The sequence below is a fragment of the Onychostoma macrolepis genome, chromosome 21 (genome assembly GCF_012432095.1).
Source record: "Onychostoma macrolepis isolate SWU-2019 chromosome 21, ASM1243209v1, whole genome shotgun sequence".
In the NCBI taxonomy this organism is placed as follows: Eukaryota; Metazoa; Chordata; class Actinopteri; order Cypriniformes; family Cyprinidae; genus Onychostoma; species Onychostoma macrolepis.
The window spans coordinates 24,541,580-24,564,177 of NC_081175.1; the positions used below are offsets into that span (position 1 = coordinate 24,541,580).

The window sequence follows — 22,598 nt, forward strand, 5'->3', positions numbered from 1 at the left end:
AGTGAAACAATGGCGGACTGATGACAGCTCACTCAGGGCGGGTCTAAGGTAAAACACTAGTGTCAATCAACTATCCTGGGAGCAGCCTTGGTCTGTGTGACGTCACACAGACAGGCATCTGAGAATGACTTGATATGAGAAAGGGGAAATGCATCTGTATTAATTAAAAATGATTCAGTTCTTCCAGAAAATATGAATGACCCCAAACTTTTGAGAAGTATTATACATTTTACTCATTAAAATGACACAAAAGCAAATGATCAAATCTCCATAAACAAACTTGCTGTGACTTTAATAACACCGAACACCATTGCATGACCACTTGCAATGCACCAAGTTTGTGGGTGAAATCATTGATTCTCATTTATTTGCATGTACTGTCTGTGTTGTTTAAGAGTCCAAAGAAAATATGCAAATGGTACAAAAATGCCTACAAAATTAGTGTTGAGCTCATTTTGCATGCAGCAATTCCAGATCTTACGATTTTGTTCTGTTATGATCAATATAAAATTTTCAAAAATATTTACCATCTACACTTTTAAAACTATCTAAAAATATTCGATGCCATAGAACATTCACTTTTGGTTCCCCAAAGAACCTTTCAGTGAACAATTCCATTTTTCTAAGTATGAACAACATTTTAATAATGTAAGGAACCTTTTTCCATTTTAAAGAACCTTTTTGGTATATAAAGATTTCATGGATGTTAAAGGTTCTCATTGGAACTATAGATGGCAATAAAGAACCTTCGTTTTTAAGAGTGTGCCCCGTTGAATAAACTAGCATATGCTGGTTAGGTATGTTTGAAAGCATGTTTGCTGGTTTGAGCTGGTTTAAGCTGGTCCTTAGCTGGTCGTGTGCTGGTTTAAGCTGGTCAAGTGCTGGTCATGTGCTGGTTCAAAACATACCTATCCAGCATATGCTGGTTTCTTCAACAAGGTAGTGAATAAATAAACGATTGCATAAAACGTAGTGAATTCGCCCATGAACATACACTGCAGATGTGATGATATTCAGCAAATATTGACTTTGATTTCAATCTTTAAGTGTAAAATGTGTCATTAATCCCAAAAACCTTTTTATCACAATACATGCGGGAACTGTAAAAAGGCTCAGATGCTCCGTGTGACAGGTTTTGTGTTCAATTCTCTTTGAAACACTCATCCTGACACATAAAGTGGAGCATTTTATGAGGGACTGCTGGACGAGGTCACACACCGACTCTTCATGCAATAATGACGAACATGAGTGATTTCTCTTTGAGAGGCCTACACACACTCAGAAAGACATGTGTATGTGTTTCTGTGTGCATGTGTGAGAACGGAAAGAGAGAGTTTATAAAAGAGGCTCTTACGAACACTTCAACCAGAAAGAGAGAGATGTGACCGAAAGAGAGGGAAAAAAGCTGTATAAACAGAGGCCAGTTTCTGCGTGCAGAAGTAAATAAAGCAGTGCCCTTTGGTAAATGAGGGGTAGATGGCGTTTCATAACTGGCAGACATGGAATTACATATTTTAATGGTTCACTGTTTCAGGGACGATGATGGGACACACAGAACTCGCCTTTATTGAGAGGCTGTCCATTTGAGACGTTGTGTATTATAAACATGCACACATTCAGTGTTCTGAAAGCCTCCAGCACTCAATTACACTAGAAATACTAATGTAAGGCTAATATAAAATTAGCATAACGATAACATAATGTAACGCTGAAGCACTGAAGCTTCTTTCTATAAAACAGATGCAACTAGATTCAGATTTAAATCTCTGTGTATAACCCATGTATGTGTGTGTGTGTGTGTGTGTGTGTGTGAGAGAGAGAGAGAGATGTGTGATGTGTCCAAAGGTTTCAGAGGAGAAATATAGCCTGAGGTACACACACACACACACACATAAACACACAGGCCACTCTAAACCTGATAACACTGAGAAGACCTGAGAAGAGAAGAGAAGAGAAGAGAAGAGAAGAGAAGAGAAGAGAAGAGAAGAGAAGAGAAGAGAAGAGAAGAGAAGAGAAGAGAAGAGAAGAGAGCATCATTACTCCAGTCTTCAATGTCACATGATCCTTCAGAACTCATTTTAATATGTTTATTTGGAGCTCAAGAAACATTTATTTTCATCATTTTCAACATTTAATTATTTTCAATGTTGAAAATGTTTTTCAAGATTCATTGATGAATAAAAATTTAGAAGTTAACAGCATTTATTTGAAATAGGAATCTTGATTAGTGACCATTCAAAAGTCTTACTGATCCCAAACTTATATGCATTAAAAAAAAAATATATATATATATATATATATATAGCACTCCCCTAAGCATTTCACCCTAAGATGGTGAAATCTTTCACCATCAACCCCCAGTACCTTATTTGTCCTGATTGCCAACTTCTGTACCCTTACCCGATACCCAAAACATAATTCACCAGACCAATGATGTCTTGAAGCTCTGTATTTCATTCCTCCTATAAAAGAAGAGAAAAGATAAATAAATAAAGATGAGCGCTGCAGAGACGTAATAGCTGTAATGTGTTTAATGGAGCGGCTCATGAGGAAGTGATCCACACAGCCCTCAGAGATATCAGCCCTTATGAATGTGTGAGGAGTCAGCAGTGCATGCACTGTTATATTTGTCTGTAAACCACTGAGATGAACAGCACACGCTTATGCATCGCCCTAATTATTGATGACGTCGATCAGGCACTGCTCAAAGGAGCCGTTTTCTGGTCTCAGATGTCAAACATATTTGGAGCCAGATTGAATCACACAACCGTCGATAAAACACATCTAGCCATTCAACTGTTGAGCTCCTGTGCACTGCTGTTACATGCGAGGAACAAATTCACTGACACTCTTCAGTGATCACTCCACTGATGCCTGGCGAAGTCACAAGCATGCATCCTGCTGTCAAGATCGATTGATGAGAAATCAATGCACGCATGAACAAATCACTGCAGTTTACTGCAGCTTTTCTGTCTGTTGGTGTCCATCTCATCTTATCTCAGAGATTTGATCAATTCTCTGAATCTGTGAGCATGTGTCACACACGTGTTCACCAATCAGAGCTCAAACCGGAGAAAATCAAGCTTGCATGAAACATCGACATGGCCCAAAGCTGATGCTCATCTGAGAGTCATTCAGAGCAAATGAAGACTTCAAAGATAAACACAGCTTCACCTGAAGGCACTGTACAGATGTTGCAAATAGACTCGTACTATTTCAGTTCTCATATTCTCTTCAGGTGATACTGGGTTAGATTTATTGACTCGACATGAATGAGGTAAAATTAATGTCATCACCAAGTTCTCAGAACAACATAAATAAATCTGGCTATAGCTATTGTTAACTACACCTAGAAAAAAGTAGGGTAAAAAAAAATGTATTTGAAAGAATCCTGTTGCAATTTTTTGATTAAAAAATACAGAACAAACAGTAATATTGTGAAATATTATTACTGTTTAAAATAATACTGTTTAAAATGTAATTTATTTTTAAGATGCAAAGCTGAATTTTTAGTTCTCGATTTCTCTTTAGGTTATTCTGGATTAGAAATATTGACTTGAATGAGGTAACATAAATGTCGTCACAAGTTCTTAAAACAATATAAATAGATCTGGCTAGTGATTATTAACTACACCTAGAAAAATGAGCAGCAAGCAGAGTTGGGGAAGCTACTTTGCAACTGTTGTTTACCGAGATACAAGCTAAAGTAGTAAATCTACTGTCAAACAAGTAAAAGAAAACAGATATTAACAAAACATAGATAACTACATTGAAGCTGCATAATGTGACATTATCTTTTTAAATGTGCAACTATTAAATGATATTATTTTATTTTTGACAGAATCAAACCTTGATGAATTTACGATTGTGATGAACAGTAAATTAACTAAACATAAGGAAAGATATACGGTATATTGAGGAGCCCATGAAGTTCCTGGAAGAGCAATCACTTAGAAATAACAATGAAATCGGTTTCCACAGAAATATGAAGCAGCAACTCTTTTCAACATTGAAGATAATAATAATAATAATGTTCTTGAGCAGAAAATCAGCATATTAGAATGATTTCTGAATGATGTAATGATGCTGAAAATTCAGCTTTGCATCACAGGAATAAATTACATTTTAAAATATATTCAAATAGAAAACAGTTCTTTTAATTTGTAATATTATTTCACAATATCACTGTTTTTATTGTATTTGTAATCACATAAATGCAGCCATGGTTTCAAAAACACCCTAAAATGACCCAGTGAGTGGCAGTGCATCTGTTCACCGATCCCCTGCAAGGATTTTCACGGTCCTCCAGGAGTCCACGGACCCCGGGGTGAAAGAGAGGAAACACCTCAGTGATTGACTTGAATCTGGCATTTGATAGTAACACAACAGCACATTCATCAAACGGGCCGTGAGCTTCCCTACAGCGAGACGCTTCATTCAGTCTGACACAGGTTTGACACCTTACCAACATAAACAGCCAAAGGGAAAAAGTCATGAAGCACTGACAAAAAAAAGAGGACAGACAGGAAATAAGCCAAAGGACAACGACGGGTCATTGTAATGCACAATGTATCTTCAGAAACACACACTCACAGAGAAGTCAGTGGGTTTTGACGTGGGTGTTTGGTGCATGTCTTCTCCATGTGTCTAAAAAAGGCTCTAATGGGATCGCTAAATATAGATCCTTCATGATATTCAGGTCTGATTCTGGCTGTAGCTTCTTCACCCTCTGGCACTTCATCTGCTGCGTCCATCAGCCTGAGCATTTCTCTGTCTGATGAAGCAGAAGGCTTATGAATGCCGGACCTTCCTAGACATCCAGGATCCTTTCTCCAGTCAGTATCGTCATTGAACTTTTGCAAACGTGAGCTTAAAAACTTCACGGTAACATGTAACTAGTTACAGTAATAATATTACTTTGTGCAGCAGTAACTAATTACTATAATATTTCAGTAATAATATTATAGTTACATCCATAAAACAGCTAGTTACTTTTGATGCCTCCCTCAATCCCTACTGATTTGAAGTCCAACAATCCAATAATTCCTAGATTTATTTTCATAATTTTCACGACTCATGAACACATGAAGTCACGCTTGGAATATGGAAAAGCTTACATTCAACAGATGTAAATATTACATTCATTTTTTTCAGAAGAAAGGATGAACACTTTTACTTAAAAGTCACTATCAATCATCATGTGTAGTGTTTGTAATAACTGACTGAAGTCCAGTGTGCATTTTGGTCAATTGAAGAGGCAGAAATATATTGTTAGTAACGTTTCAGAAGAATTTTTTGGGTAAGATACATAATTACAACTTCTGTGGAGAGTGATGGAAAAGTAATGGAACTAGTAGTGTAACTAATTACTGTTGCCAGAAAGTAATAAGCAAAGTAGTAATATTACTTTTGAAAGGAGTAACTAGTAACAAGTAATAAATGACATTTTTGAGTAACAAGCCCAACAGTGCTGTTTAATACAATTAGAGCAAAATGTAAGGGAAAAGGGTGAAAATAAAAAAAAATTGCCAAGTACATTGAATTTAATGTGAAATTTTGAAGTAGATTAGCTGAGATAGCACCTATAGTCTTGTAAAACTTACTCCAGTTTTATTTACTACTTCAAAAACACATAATATTATATATTATTTATTATATTTTATTATTACTATATAATATTACAGTCTATATATATAATTTACTACATATATGTTATTATATATATGTGTATGTATGTGTATAGACTACTCCAAAAATATTTTTTACTGTGAGTACACATATACAGTATGTATATTTTGCTCAAATAAATTTGTCTAGTTATAAGGATGTTTAGATTTTTTTACTAAAAACAAGGCAAAAGTACTACTTAGGAAAAAAAAAAATTTTTATTATTATTTTTTTTTTTAATTAGAAAAATCTGAAGTAAAGCTCAAATGTGATCGTCCACTTAAATCCTCAGTAATATTCAGTTTTATCTATTTATTGCTGAAATTTAAGCCAAGAAGAGTCCTGCCTTCTGATAATGGCTCTACAGTATTCTCACAAATATTACAGGGGGACTGGAAAAACTGATGTAAGTTCTGATAGTGTGGGATATGAGCTGCTTTGGTATGATTTTATCTCTGCGCTTTGTGTTTTTTGGAGAGCTGTTCCTCGCCAGGATGACGTTGTTATTACGCACAACTCCATGTCATCATAATGCAAGTCCTGCAGAGCCTTCACTTGTGTGTATGACTCTTCACACTCACACACACACACACACACATATCCAGAAGCATGATATGCTTGGCTCCAGGACAGAGCAGAATAAACATTCTCTCTCTACACACACATGCACATCTTACACCAGCAAACCCATTCACACTCTTCCTCGCAAACACACACACACACACACACACACACAGGCTAATCCACAGCAAAACAGTACAACAGCCCTGACGCGCTGAGCTCATCAGAAAGGGCATTTGCATTTTGAATCCGAGAGCACAACAGGAATCTTTCGTCGTTTATGACACTACAATAAGCAGCAATTCCATGCACAAACAAACGCTGATTGAATTCTTGGTGCGCGGAATAAAAGAACGAGGCGGATCCTATCAGATCAGAAAGAACAATCGCTTTGGCTGTGTTTATCCCTGCGGCTTCCGATTTATGATTCCTTTTTATAATTGTTTGTTTGATAGCACAATCTGACAGTTAACGTATTTGGAAAAATACATCAAAATTATTATCCGTTGCAGAGATTTATAGAGAAACAAACAGATGGGTGATAGTTGAGCTAGTATTTAGCGATCCGAGGCCACACAAACACTTAAGGTTTCATCCCGGATGCAAGCATTGGTCTTTTGACCTTTGACTCGATGACACACAAATCTTTACATTCTCTATAGTTTTAAAATGGCATTAAAATAGTTTCGGTAGTCATATCAACCAACATTCTATTGTGTCCATTCTCTCTCGTTACATGGTTGCAATATTTTGTATCGACTATTAAGGTAAGGTCACTTTTACAGTTGTTTGGTGAATTTTCATGGGTGATCAGAAATCAGACCTTTTGTGTGGAGGTGAAAGATTTGACAATTTCTTCTGTTCAAGAAGTTGCTTTAACTTGAATATACATCACAATAGAGAAGACAAGACGATCACAATTTCCGTTCCATGCCAACTTTAAACTTGTAAAGCTGACATGAAATAATAGCAAGATTATTATTTTTATTTACAATAAAACTGCACATTGAACTTTATAAAATATAAAAGTGTGTTATTGTTGAGAATCAAATTTGGTAATTCATATATACAGTGGGAATATGGAGGAAAAACACCTCGGTTTTATTTAGAGGCCCAAACTGAGCCAAAATATGTTGTTTGCTGCAGTTGCTGATATTTATGTGCACAAAAAGTAAGGTGAAATTCTGATAGCTTGTAATGTAAATTAATGAGATCTTTATAACAGAATACTTACATAAAATCATATGCATATCAGTTGTCACTCTGTCTCCCAATAATAGGCTATGTCTAATAGAAAGATGAGTGTTACATGCTTAGTTTTATGTCGTTTTTATTGTTGAGGGCAAAACAATGCAATGCAATTCAATTATGATTGAGAGATAAACCACTAAATGTTACTCAAAAAGCCTGAGGATCATATTTGATACTCGCATTTTAACATGATGTTTCTAAAAACTGATGAATAGATAATCAAAGTTGCCAGGTTCAGTTTATAAAATGTTAATCTTTAAGGTTTCACAGCAAAAAGAAACATACCACTACCCAAAGGCGGATTTTAAAGTATCTCAATTGCTAAAAAAGTATAATTTGCCTCTTTATGATGAATTGTCACTTTGGATAAAAGTGTCTGCTGAATGAATAAATTTCAATGTAAATGTAGCATGCAACAGAAATGCATGTAGTATGTGTACAACAGGCTTTCGAGCATGTCGATAATTTAGAGGCTTTAAAAATGTGCATATCAAATATGATACAGGGTTAAATCGGTAAGTATAAGCCGTATGATGCTTGGTTTAACAAATACTGCTAATTACATTTATATGCTCATAGCTAAGCAATGTTAATCAACATGGAAATATTGCATAACTCGAGCAAGATGGATGGTTTACTGTAAGGGTTTACTCGTGGGTCATGACACTCACACATCGTGTTATTAACGCCAGCTGAATGAGTGTTTATGTGCCATTCAGATGACAAGTTCTCAACCTGGCAACTTAATGAAGTCACAACTCTAATTCAATTAACACTTCACTCCTGTGATGAACATTCCGCTCTCGTAAATTATTAAGTTTGCGTAAAGTTCACAGTTTTGTAAGGAAGCACATCATCAACGTGTTTCAGGACTTCCGTTAAAACTTTTTATGCAAATGCCAATTAGCACACACTTGAGGCAGCATAACCATGCAAGCGGTGTGAAGGAAAGCAAGGTGGCGTAAATCTCTTGATTTCCTATTTCCTGTCTATTACGACCCTCTAAGCTTCTTTCATATTAAATGCACCTGGGGTCTCATCCTCTTCACCTTGCAGCCTGAGTCTGACACAGGTGTTAGAATAAACACGGTTTTAATTTGATTTAGTCTCGTATCCTGAATGAGGGACGTCACAGACAGTTTGGTCTCCAAACTCAGAACTTTTTTAGACTGGAAGATTAAAACATTTAACACAAAGAAATCAATGATTTTAAAACATCTCTTTGAAACGATGGATGGAGTGTAATTACACTTGGCTGTACCGCCCTCTGCTGTCCAACATCAAATTGTCACTCATGTTTCTCTATCAATGGGCTTTAGTAATAAAGTAGATGCTTTATTAAAAATAAAACAACAGAATAAGTGTCAGTTTAAAGGGTTACATTAAAAATTAGAACACTTATGTATATTACATTACGTGCATTATTTAGGTTGATGCACTTTGTAACACTTATAAAATGTAGAAAAAGACCTTTATAAATTATGTTAATTAGTTGTGTTTGTATATACAAACAGTGCCTGCAAACATACATGAACCCAAATTTGTCAATGGTTTCTAAACATTTTTATGAAACATATTAAATTAATATTGTATATGCTTCCTGTTTCCTGTTATATTTATTTTTATTTATTTATTATTATTATTTAAATTCTGTGTGTGTGTGTGTGTGTGTGTGTGTGTGTGTGTGATTCATGGCCAATTATTAGTGTTGCCAGTTTTTAAATGTTTTATTTGAGAAAAAAAGAAAAGAAAAGAAGTTATGGTCAAACCAATTTTAGTACACACACACACACACACAAACAAACAAATAAATAAATCTAGAATATCCTGGAACAACTGAGGGAAAAAAACTAAAACTTTTACAACCAACTAACTAACCAAATAAATAAATAAACAATTCTGGGTCCCAAGAAATAGGCTATAGATGTTTTTTTTTTTTTTTTCTCTTCACGTTTCTTTCATTTGCATGATAAACAATTCGCTCAGAGTTAGGTAAACTGTAAATACATACGAATGAATGAATGAATATGTCTTTATAATTTATGTAACAGGTTGTCACTTCGGGCAAACGCACTTTAATGAGTTCTACACCGGGGGCGCTGTGGCGCCATAGAAAAACCGGAAGTGACGCAGAAGTAAGTAAGCCATGACACCACAAAGTGAAAGTATGGCAGCGTCCGTTGAAGTGGAATTAAAGTTCATCACGTTTGCTCCCTGTAACGCACTTTACCATCACACAAACTTCTACACGAATATGTGTCCAGTGCACCGTGGTCATACGATGTTTATCTTTGATTTGCAGATTGACGCGCGCGCAGGGATTTTGGGAACGCGCAGGGAAAACGGGTGACTTAAATACGGGTGAGGATAATGTGGCGTAAAACTCGAAACACAGCTTATGTATTGTTAATGTTTTCTTATTATATCCTATATTTTATAACATTAGTTAAGATATATTGTTGATTGCTGTTGTCATTTTTAAACGCAATGTTTTCAGTTCAGCATACTTATTTGCATTGTATTTATATTAACGAATCCATAACGTTAGCTGATTGGTTGGTCTAGTTGAGAGGTTTTAAGTAATTTGATACCAGGAACTCCCAAAAATAAAATCATGAGCGCTTCGTATAATGTATTAAACATGATTATTTTTTCTTAGATAAGTAAAAGTGACACAAACGAGTTAATTGTTGGAAAAAAAAATTAGTGCTTAAGTAATTTATTTAGTTACTTTTTTAACTTAATATCATTTCTATATTTTAAAATGTATTGATGTATCTTTAACGAAAAGAAAATACAATTTTTACAAAAATTTGTGACACTTTTATATTTTTTAATGCAGACAACTAGCTATACATTCTTATTCTAATGTACATTTTTGGTAGAACATCCTCAGCAATGGCTGCAGAAGGAAACCCAGACCCTGAATCCAGTGATCAGGGTTTGGAAGAAGAGCTTGTGTCTTTGAGATCACAAGCAGAAGCGCTGAGACAGGAGCTGAAGACATGCAAGGATGAACTTCAGAAGTTACAGAAGCAGCTCAGTCAGAGCGAACGACTCCAGAAGACGACAGAAAGCTACAATGAAGATCTCAGACAGCAGGTGAGCCAGGTGCTCATGGAGAACAGGGACAGTTGATGGTTTAAGGAGCATTTTGAAATAAATAAAAGACAACAAACGTGTCAACAAAAGAAGATTGTTGATAACACTGTGTCGGTGTTGCTTTAGGTTGATAAACTGAGTGCAGAAATCCATGAGCGAAAGAAGAGAGGGAGGGAGAAAATGGATGCTGAGACTCAAACGGAAGAGTATACATGGACAGAGACAGGTTGGTTTTTTTTGTTTTGTTTTTTTCTTTGTTAACATTCCTGTCATTTGCAAGCATTGATGTGTTATTTAAATGTTATTTTCTTCCTGAAACAGATTACTATAATTATTACTATGGCGGGTACTACCAGCCAGGAACAGAGACAACAGCAGAAGCACAGGAGAATGTTGTCATGGAAACTCGAGGAAATTGTGAACACACTGAGGAGCATCACATAACAGCCGAAACGGCACTAGCCAATCCTGAGCTACCAAATGAATCAAGTGATTTTCCACAAACAGAGGTATGAGAAGTGTTACTTATTTAAGTGTTATTTATTTCTAAGAATAGATCCTGGGCATTTATTAATGTCAGTATTAATATAGTTTGCGTGTGTTGCATTTTGAGATGAAAATTACCAAAAGTCTAAAATATGGCCAGTATAATCTAACATTATTGGTCTAAATTATCAAAAGAAAATACAATAATGCCAAAGTGTAGCCAAAATAATCTGACATATTTCTAAAACAATAAAATAAAAGTAAACTAATCTTATTAACTAAACTTATTAATTGCCAAAAACCTGAATTACTGCCAAAACAATCCAACTTATAGTCAAAACAATCTATATTATGGATAAAATGATATAAACTTATCACAAAGAAATAAAAAGGGCCAAATAGTAGCCAAAACTATTAAAACATATAGCCAGAACAATCCAATGTGTAGTCAAAACAATCTATATTATGGCTAAAATGACAAAACGTATAACAAAGAAATCAGAATATGGCCAAAAAATAGACAAAACTATTAAAACAAATAGCCAAAACAATCCAACGTGTAGTCAAAACATTCAATATTATGGCTAAAATTATAAAACATATCACAAAGAAATTAAAATATGGACAGAAACTTGACAAAACAGCCTGAAATATGGCTAAAATAATATCCAGCACGGTGAAAATCATTATAACTCAAGCACTCTAAATTTAGACCAAATTAATATTTAAATGTATAATTTGGACAATATAAACCAAACAATGTCTAAAATATGGGTAACATGATCCTAAAAATTTTGGCACAAATTTAGCAAAGAAAGAAAAAAAGATAAAATTATAACAATAAAAACCTAAATAATTTAGTCAAATTAATTTTATAACCACATAATCATAATATGGCCACAGTAACCCAGCATATACCGAAAATAGTCTAAAATGTGATCCAAACAATTCAACATATCAGGAAAACGATATAAAATACAACCAAAACTATCAAATATTCAGCATAAACAAATATGAGCAGTTTACAGCCAGTAATAAAAGTAATTATCACGTAAAGTAATAATTATTAGCCAGTTTCTTGACTGTGCAGACATGTCCTCAGGAGGCCTCTGGAGAAGGCGGCTCTATAGCAGACATGCTGAGAGCAACAGCAGAGGAAGCGTTGAACCAGACCAACTTTGTATTTGATGAAAGTTCTGGCATGTACTACGACCACAGCACTGGATTCTACTACGACTCTGTAAGATGTTCTTCTCTTGGAATGCGTGCCTGCTGTTTGTGTAATCGACATGTGTAATCTTAATCACCTGTGTTAATGTGTTTTTTCCTCTTCCTTCAGTCCAGTCAGCTGTACTATGATGCTAACACAGGCATGTACTATTACTACGACCCAGAAAGCGGAAAATACCAATTCCACTCTAGGATAGAGGTGCCTACAGCACACCCCGAAGTGGAGCAGACGCCACAGAGGAAGACCAAAGATTGGAAAAACAGGAAGTCAGTGAAGAACACAGATAGAGCTTCCTGTCCTGATGGAGGGGTGAGATGCACACGGACACACATTGTCATTGCATAGTTTTGTGATCACAGAGATTTGTGTTTGTTGGTTCACACTCCGTCTTCCTCAACATGATTTCCTATTTGAAGTTTAGTTTGTCAACCACCATCTTGAGTCTCAGTTTTCAGTATCTTTTTCAATCCAAAACATCTTTCTGGCTTCTGGTTCTTGCTCTTGTTGAATTGAGTTTGTGTTCATGAGGGTTTGTAGAACAGTCTCAGAAAGGGGTCCGTCGAGCAGTTCTGAGCAATGGGAAATTTGATGCCTGGTGGAGTTGATCGTATGCTCTTCCTTTCGCTGTAGGTTCAGGATTTGACTTACTCGTTGGCTCATTTGAAGATAGACCATTTGAGGCGGGTTGGAGAGAGAGGTACGGTCTTTAATAGCTTTAATGTTATGTAGAGTTTTAGTATTTTTTTCCCCCAAATGGTCATAAGAAGCTGAAATCAATCAGTGATTTTTAATTTTGATGTTTTTATTTACTACTAAATGAACTGTTGTTCAGGATCAGTGCATTATTATTATTTTATTTTTTTATAGAAATAATTCTTCGGTATGGAAACATTAAATTGATTAAAAGTGACAGTAAAGACATTTTATAATGTTTAAAAAATTATATATTAAATTAGTGGTTTTTAATTTTATTTTCACCAAAAATTCAGAAAAATTTATCAAAGTTTCTACAAAAATATTAAGCAGTGCAACTGTTTGCAACGTTGATAATAACAGCATATTAAAACCAGCAAATCAGCATATTAGAATGATTTCTGAAAGATCATGTGACACTAAAGACACTGGCGTAGTAATGCTGAAAATTCAGTTTTGCATCACAGGAATAAATTACATTTTAAAAATATATTCAAATCAAAACCAGTTATTTTCATTCATTTCATCATTTATTCATTTATAAAGCACTGTTAAAACAACAGAGTGTTGACCAAAGTGCTGTACAATAATAAAAATAATTCCACAATAAGACAACAGTAACAAAACACCAAATAAAACATCAAGGGACAGTACCAGAAACTAATGCCTCAACACGCTGCAGTCTCAAAAACTACACATAAAAATTAGCCTTCAAACGTTTTTTACAAATATTTAGTGTAGGAGCAACTCTAATGTTGGAGGGAAGACTGTTCCATCGTTTTGGAACCGCCACCCCAAAAGCCCGATTCCCCCCCTTCGCTTGTACTTTGTCCTCTGAACAATTAAAATAGAGTGGTCAGAAGACCTCAAGAATCTAACAGGTTTGTGTACCAGTAAAAGCTCCGACAGGTAGGAGTGAACTAACCCATTCAAAGACTTGTAAACAAAAACTAGGAGCTTAAAGTCAATCCTATACTGGACTGGCAACCAGCCCAGAGAGGACAGAATAGGGGAAATATGATCCCATTTACGAGTCCCTGTCAAAAGCCTGGCGGCAGCATTCAGTAGTAGTTGCAACCGGTTTAGAGTCGTTTGACAAACACCTACATACAACGAATTGCAGTAATCAAGCCTCGGAAACACAAAGGCATGGATCACCTTCTCACAGTCTTTAAAGGAAAGAAATGGTTTAACCTTCGCCACCAGTCGTAAATGAAAGTTTGCCTGTTTATCAAATTTGAGGGTATTATCAAATAATACCCCTACATTTTTGACCACAGGTTTACAGAAAGGGGTCAACTCACCTAAATTTGACAGTTCAGGTGAATTAGGACCTCCAAGCCAAATGAGTTCTGTCTTACTCTCATTAAAATTCAAGAAGTTTGCTGACATCCAGGCTTTAACTTCCTTCAAACAATTCACAAGAGAGTCCAAAGCATTCACATGATTTTTCCTCAAAGGCAAATAAATTTGCGTATCTTCTGCATAAAAATGATAGGAAATCCCATACTTTCGAAAAATTGCCCCTAAAGGTAAAATGTATAGGGGCAAGAATGGATCCTTGCGGGACACCATACATCAATGGGGCAGAAGAAGAAAATGCCTGACCTGAATTGACAGAGAAACTTCTATTTGATAGGAATGATCTAAACCACTTGAGAGCAGTACCCTGAATACCTGCCGCTTCCTCACGATGTGAAGCAAGGATCCCGTGATCAATCGTATCAAAGGCTGCAGTAAGATCTAATAGCATAAGGACCACTGAATGGCCAGAATCACTTAATAATAAAAGATCATTAAGTACTTTTAACAATGCAGACTCAGTACTGTGGTAAGCTTTAAAGCCAGACTCTAACACAGCATTTTGATCCATAAAAACGGGAGTTTTGAGATCGGTCTAAAATTGGACAAAACAGAACGATCCAAATTTTGCTTTTTAAGAAGTGGTTGCACCACAGTGTGTTTCAGTGACAACGGCATCAAACCAGCGTGGAGGCTACCATTAATAATAGACAAAGTGCTCGGGCCAATAATATCAAAAACTTTTTTAAACAGCCATGATGGAATACTATCCAGGGGACAGTTAGAGCCCTACAATCTCAGTCAGTGTCACCAAAGATACCGGCTCAAAATGGGTAAAAGTAGCAGAGCATGGAGTAGGAACGGAAGGTTCCAAATTACAATTAACAATCTCAGATCTGATTGTCATAATCTTATTTACAAAAAATTTAAGAAATCTTCACACGACTAAGACTCATCAACTCTCTCACTTGGATTGATCACAGAATTTATAGTGCTGAAAAGAACTCCAGGATTATGATAGTTATTGGCAATTAACTCTTTAACAAAACTTTGATAAGTGGAAAGAGATTCCCGAAAAATATCATAAGACACCTGGAGTTTATCCCTCTTCCACTTGCGCTCAGCTTTTCTACAAGCTTGTCTGAGAGCCCGAGTGGCCTCATTAAGCCAGGGCTCAGTTTTCGACTTGGCAGATTTAACTGTTAAAGGAGCAACAAAATTTAAAATAGAAGAGCAAGAAGAGTTAAACTCATTTAATAACATCTCCACATCCATATGGGAGGGGGGATTCTCCAAGGTGGTTGTAAGAGGAGCTCGAATAAACAGACTTTCAAAGTGTTCAACAGCTGTAGAGTCTAATTTCCGAACAAAACGATACAATTTAAAATTGTATTTTCTTTTTAGTGTTTTTCATCAAATAAATGCAGCTTTGTTGAGCATAAACGATTAAAATTTTTTGAATTTTCTTCCATTTGTTTTTGTCTTTAACCTGGTTTATTGTATTTGAGTTAACATTTATTGATGGTGTTTTGATTGGGGCATCATGCAGTGTCAGAGCACATGCTTGTTTCTTAAAATCTGGATGTGCTATTTCTTTATCCCATGTCGAGCTCTTCTCCACATACTTTTTTTTTTGTGGCAAAAAGGATTATAAACACATCAAACTATGACCAAAACTTAAACCAGATCAGTAAGTGCAGTTTGGATGTTGAGGTTATAGGTGGTTGTTTTGCATTCCATTTTCTTGAACTAACTCAAAACTGAGACTCAAGTGGACCTTGAAAGCAAATCCAAATCTTACATTTTCACCTCAAACCAATGTGGAGACATTTTGGCAACATCCTGATTAGCTGAGTGTTTGCTCACTGACAGGACCATAAAGAGGCGGAGCCTGAGATTGTCAGACAGTCTGAAAACCACCACAGAGGTAAGAAGGATGATTCATCATCACTTAAAAAAGGACGAAAGTCTCGGTCCCGAAGCCCACAGCAACCCAGCAGCAAAGAACGATCCAGACGGACCAAGAGTCGAGACAGAAGCAGAGATCGCTCTACAAAAAGAAAGAAAACCCGGAGGCGGAGCGACTCACATTCTGATGACTCACACAGCAAGAGTCGGGGAGAAAATGGGTCAAATTCTGATGACACCCACAGCAGAAAGAGAAAGAAGAAGAGGAAAGAGAGGAAGAGATCTAGTTCTGAGACCCGCAGAGAAAGGAAGTCACGCTCTGATAATGTGAGCGGTGAGAGCGAACCGGAAGAGGGTGAGATCACAGAATCAGATGGAGAGAAAGAACTTTCTTCTGCATCTTCATCGTCCTCCTCGTCTGCATCTCCTGTCCAACCAGAACATGACAGTCCTGAGAGCGAAATGGAAACGCAGATGCAGGAAGGTGAGGAGGGAAGCAAATATTGCGCGCCCTGGTGACTGTTTGGTATTGGCCGTTTATAGATGCACTGTTATGTTGAATGTGCATCAGGTAAACATGCCGTATTTTATTTTTGTCTATTTGTAATGTGTGTGATTTGTATATTTCAGAAGCCTGGCCGCCGTGTGTGCGGGTAACTGTGGTTCGCTCTCCTGTGCTGCAGACGGGGACGCTCTTCATCCTCACGGCGGATACAATCGCCACCATCGGCCGGTCGGTACAGTTCTGTGTGTAGTTCTGTTCATCAATTGCGTTGACAAGTTAACATGTTCATGTGTATCTGTTTGCAGAGAGAAAGACATGAATCATGCCATCAGAATCCCCGAGATGGGAGTCAGCAAGGTAAAACGAACTCAAATCAAACTATACACACATTCTTGACCAAAAGCACTTTTACTATGACAGTCTTTGAACAGTCTGAAGTGCTGAGATTGATGCTTTTTTATGGTCAAATGTCTTGTGATAATGATCATACCCTGAAACATACTCTCTAAATACTTTGTTTATTTTAAAGAAGTATCTTAAAACATAATTTACAATGCATTTTACTCCTGTAATCTGACAAACTATGATTCAAAAGTTTGGGGGTCGCTAAGATTTTTTATTTTATTTATTTTATTTTTTATTATATTTTGCTCAAAAAGACTGCAGTTAAATACAGTAAAAACAGCAATATTGTGAAATATTATTACAATTTAAAATAACTGTTTTATATTTTTAATTTTTGTTTTTAAATGTGATTTATTTCTGTGATGCAAAGCTGATCTTTCAGCATCATTAATCCAGTCTTCAGTGTCACGTGATCCTTTAGAAATCATTCTAATATGCTGATTAACTGCTCTAGAAACATTTTGTTAATGTAGCATTTTGTGGAAACCGTGATAAATTTTTTTCGTTTTTAAATTCATTTTTCAGGCTCTCTTTTTTTTTTTTTTTTTAGGATTCTTTGAACAGAAAGTTAAAAAACACAATTGATTTGAAATAGAAAAATTCTAAATGTCTTTACTGTCACTTTTAATCAATACAGTGCATCCTCGCTGAATAAAAGTATTAATATCTTCAAGAAAAAAATTACTGACCCCAAACATTTGAAAGGTAGTTTATTTCTAAAGAAAATAGAATAATAAGACCAGGAAAATTTTTAAAACAGGATTAATATTATTTTAATTTTGACAGCGTTTTCACTCCTTGCTGATGTTTTTTTCTGTATCTCTGTTTGTAGTCCCATGCAGAAGTGTATTTTGACCAGGAGCAGCAGTGCTATATGCTGATAGATCAGGGAAGTCAGAACGGCACCGTCCTCAACGGGAACAGAATACTGCAGGTAAAGCAAAAACACAGCTGTTCTGTCCCAACATTCTTTCACACATATCGCAATATGAGGACATTTATCAGAATGTAAACATGTTTTCTGTGTCCTTGCAGCCCAAAGTTCGCTGTGACCCTTGCCCTCTGACCCACGGAGATGAAGTGAAAATGGGAGAAACGGTTTTGTCTTTCCACATCCACATGGGAACAGACACATGTGACGGCTGTGAACCAGGACAGATCATTGCACACCTGAGCCGCCATAAGAAAGATGACATCTCCGGTATGTATATGCACGCACTTATTGATGACATCAAATTAGAATCTTTGCATGCTTCTGCTCACAGTAATTAAAGTCTGATGCTTTACTATTAATCAGTTGCAGCTCACCTTTTTTGCAATGCATGCATATGTGTGTATGTTTCAGGAGCTGTTCTCAGTAAAGAGGACAAGGAGCTTCAACGACAGAAAGAACTGAAGATGATGAAGGTTAAATATGGTCTTAAAGTAAGTTTTTATGTCCTGTACAAACTCTTTTGGTGGTAAAACATGTTTTAAATCACATAAAGTCAGGTGTGTTTGTGTTGGCTTTGTAATGGTGTGTGGTCAGTGCTGCCCTCCTATGGTCAGCATGTAGACATGGAAGCTACAAGAAGTTCAATATTTGACCACTAAAACAATGCTAAGACAAGCATCACTGTTATTATGTGCATACATTTTATACTAAGGTTTGTTCTAAGTCATTAACTAGTATTAAGCTTAATTTTTCTTGTGCTACACAGTGGTTTTCAAGCTTTGAAGTCAACCAGTGTTATTTTAGTATCATCGACACTATTATGGTTTTTGTTAGTATTTTGAATGAGATTTTATTTTGTTTAATTTAATAGTTTTAGTAATTTTGTTGTTTTTATTCGTTTGATTTTATTTATTTGTGTGTGTATGTGTGTGTGTATATATATTAGGCTTGGGCGGTTTCCAAATTTTGATACAGTCAAACCTCCTCCCTATTTTACCTCGGTATACGGTATTACCGTGAATAATAAAAAAATTATGACATAAGGCTCAGACAGTGTCACCAAACTGTTGGCTTGTGCCTAAACCGTTCAGAAACTGAATACCAAACACTAATACTGAAACAATAACATGCACAACAATATTAACAACTTTTATTAGCAACAAATAGCAGTTTAGAAAAAAGTGCAAATACAACAGTCAAACAGAATTAAATTAACATAAACATCCATATTATAAAAAGTATTGCAAAGCGGCTGTCGGTGGACCTAGATGTTGTTGGTCCTGCATCGGGAGGCGTTGAAACTGTTGCACCAACCTGATCTCACAGAATTCCGTGTAATGTTCACGGACTTAATTAACCCCGAATCTGTGGTGGCATCACGGAATCGCCGAAAATTCCGTGATGGGCTCACAGAAGGCACCAGCCGTGGTCCATGCACGGATTCACTGGTTCAACACCAGCGCTGCATCGGACCACGTAAAAAGAGTGACTCCGATGCAGTTATACTTTCACTGGAGTACCTGACCCCACCCCTACCCTAAACCTACCCAGTTCTGAACAATAATGATGACGATAAATTTCCCAGTATCGCGTCGGCATATTGATGCTAAGGGTTTCCGTGCGTGGAGCACGGCTGATGCCTGTCACTGACTTACATTGGTATCACTTCTGTGAGTCCATCACAGAATTTTTTCTGTGAGCCCATCACGGAATTTTCGGCGATTCCGTGATGCCACCACAGATTCGGAGGTTAATTAAGTCCGTGAACATTACACGGAATTCTGTGAGATCATGTTGGTTGCACTGAGTGAACTCGGGTCCATCCTCGCAGCAGTGTGAGTGGATGGTGGTTTCGTATATGCGACCTTAGGTTCGAGGTATTTCCATCTCTCGCGGTCACCTTTTTGTTGCACAATTTGCAAATTGCCTCGTCCGTGTTACCGCCTCTCCTTCTCGTTCGGTCGAAACCGAAATACTGCCAAACTGCAGAAGTTGTGTTCTTTTTCGAGACCAGGTCACTTGGTGCGCGACTGCCATCTTTCCCCTCTCTCTTTCTCCTCCACGCTGTCACGTGATGACAACCAAGCATACGCATTTTTAGGCATTAAATAAGTTATATTTAATATATATCCTCGTCTCCTATATAAGTGCATTGTTTTTTATGACGGTATAACGGTATTGAAACTGATACCGTTGCTATTTTTAGATCCCGCGGTATACCATATTACCGTATTACCGCCCAAGCCTAATATATATATATATATTAGTTAAGTTTACTTTTTAATAATTAACATTTTAATTGTACTTCAGTTAAGGTTTATTTACACTTTTTATGGTTTTAGTTATATATTTAACCATATGTCCAACATAATATTTGAAAGCAAGAAATAATACTTTTATTCGGCAGTATGATTCAGTTTCTTGATTTTATATTATTTTTAATGTTTAAATTTACAGTAGTCATTATTTTAATTAACTAAAATGTTAAAAACATTACTTGAAATAACATTTAAAAAATCTCATTTTTATTTTACATACTAAAATAAGTAACTAAATACACTAAACCTTAATAACAACTATTTAGAGATGACAAAGGATTACTAGAACTTTAACTATAAATTAAATAAAATGCATATTATATATGTGGATAAAAATATATATTATTCTAATTCAAAATATTACCAAAATCTGTAATAGTATAACTATAATGATCATTTAAATACTTACAAAAGTCCTTCCAAGGGGGTCATCCTATCTAGTTGAAATCTAGTTGATTTTGTTGTGTTTTTCAGCATTACTAGTTGTCTTGAAACTCTTCACTATACTTGCCTTAACAAAGACTTGCGTGTTTGTGTGTGTGTTTCAGAGCAGTGATTATGAGGAGCAGAAGGCCCTGAAGAACAGCAGATATAAAGATAGAGCAGAAAACCGCCGGCAGACAGTCGGGAGCGAGGGAACGTTTCAGCGAGACGATGCTCCTGCTTCTGTTCATGTGTACGTAACCTATTCAGTCAAACATTTACCCCTGTAAAACAGATCTGCACTACAGTAAACATCTTGCGCAACAATATGAAGTCTTATCAAGGTTAAAGATGTTTTTGCTGACTTGTGATTTTCTGTGTGTGTAGTGAAATCGGAGATGAAAATAAGGGTAGACAGATGCTGGAGAAGATGGGCTGGAAACGAGGAGAAGGGCTCGGCAAGGACGGAGCTGGAATAAAGGATCCGGTAATACTGATTTCTCCTTGTTTTGTTTACACAGTGTTGTGTGTGCTAGTGCGTGAGATTTACACTCGCTTCCCTTTGTGTGTGCGCGCCCGTAGATTCAGCTGCATGTGCGCAAGGCTCAGTCCGGTCTTGGTTCTGGAGCTGCCGCATCAGTAGAGGATGCTTCACTCACAAAAAACAAAAACCAGCGGAACTGGCAACGTGCGCGGGAACGCTTCTCTGACGCCTGCCAGGCTGACTCCGCCCATCCTGAAACCGGCCAATCACCTAAAGCCTGGGTCAAAAGTCAGGACACAGAGTGACTACTTTGAATCTGACACCAGACATGGCCATTATTTGGCTAACTTTTCTAGTCATTTCAGCAGAAGACCTTATTCTTATGAGGTTTGTAAATAGATGCTAGTTTGTTTTAAAGATTGCTGGTCTGAGAGAGTGTGTTTTTGTTTACAGTGAAATTCAAAAACAGAATATCTTGGACAAATAAACAATAAAAAAACAGTACATGCATTCCAGTTTCTACATTTATATTAGATTTGCGTACTGCGTAAGAATTTGTACAAAAGGTTCCATCCAACAATACAGTATCTATAAATGCATATGTTTTTACAGTCTATGGTGTATTCACAACCATACAGTCTATGATCACAACAACATTTATCAGGCGTCTACATTGTCAGCTGAGGAAATTATAAAGATAAAACGAGTGTTTGTTTTTTGTTTTTTTGTTGTTTTGGTAATTCTGAAACTTGAAATGTGGAGTTATCTGCTTTTGCTATAAAACACAAACTTTTAATTTATGAAGAAAAACATACTTTCAATAAACTTTAATTTTGTAAGTTACCTTTATTTGTTTAAGTTATTATTACTTAATCAAAACAACCCAACTGCAATATGATTGATATTACCTGGAATGCACAATAAAAAAAAACATGATTTCTGAAAATAAATAAAAATGGAGTTATCTGTTTTTGCAAATAATATATATATATATATATATATACACACACACACACACACACACATATATATATATAATATGGTAATTGTTATTTTCAGTGGTGTATCTCATCAGATGATCTTGTTCAGACACTAATAATATTTATTATTATTATTATTATTATTAGACTTCCTTTTACTTTAGTGTAACAATAGGCCTATGTATTAGGGTATTTAAATTTTTCTAATATGGTATAATTGTTGTCTGGAATATATAATGAGAAATTCAATAACAATTAACAAATAACTCGTATAATAGTCAGTATTTGTCAAAATGAATAAGTAGTCTTTATGCAAAGTTTTGTATTATTTTGAGGTGAAATATGACT

At 36.0% G+C, this 22,598-nt stretch overlaps 1 protein-coding gene across 4 annotated transcripts; it reads left to right on the plus strand.

The window, feature by feature from the left end:
- The first annotated feature begins 9,570 nt into the window (after positions 1–9,570).
- aggf1 (angiogenic factor with G patch and FHA domains 1) lies at positions 9,571–22,113 on the plus strand. 4 transcript variants are annotated; one of them, XM_058758953.1, is made up of 16 exons: positions 9,571–9,614; positions 9,782–9,840; positions 10,365–10,581; positions 10,708–10,807; positions 10,903–11,090; positions 12,158–12,307; positions 12,407–12,607; positions 16,166–16,685; positions 16,832–16,934; positions 17,012–17,063; positions 17,944–18,045; positions 18,147–18,312; positions 18,457–18,536; positions 20,912–21,039; positions 21,174–21,273; positions 21,369–22,113. In XM_058758953.1, the coding sequence occupies exons 3-16, from the start codon at positions 10,378–10,380 to the stop codon at positions 21,573–21,575; spliced, it is 2,301 nt and encodes a 766-aa protein (XP_058614936.1). In that variant the 5' UTR covers positions 9,571–9,614; positions 9,782–9,840; positions 10,365–10,377; the 3' UTR covers positions 21,576–22,113. The 4 variants fall into 4 exon arrangements, with proteins under 4 accessions (XP_058614936.1, XP_058614935.1, XP_058614938.1 ...); XM_058758952.1 differs by lacking the exon at positions 9,571–9,614 and adding an exon at positions 9,617–9,695; XM_058758955.1 differs by lacking the exons at positions 9,571–9,614; positions 16,166–16,685 and adding an exon at positions 12,929–12,995 and having other exon boundaries at positions 9,623–9,840.
- The last annotated feature ends 485 nt before the right edge of the window (positions 22,114–22,598 follow it).

Bases quoted from the DNA above. Each gene is read 5' to 3' on its own strand.
- aggf1 (XM_058758953.1), top strand. From the start codon at position 10,378: ATGGCTGCAGAAGGAAACCCAGACCCTGAATCCAGTGATCAGGGTTTG. The intron at 10,582-10,707 runs GTGAGCCAGGTG...GTGTTGCTTTAG, and splicing joins ATGAAGATCTCAGACAGCAG to GTTGATAAACTGAGTGCAGA. The intron at 11,091-12,157 runs GTATGAGAAGTG...TTGACTGTGCAG, and splicing joins GTGATTTTCCACAAACAGAG to ACATGTCCTCAGGAGGCCTC.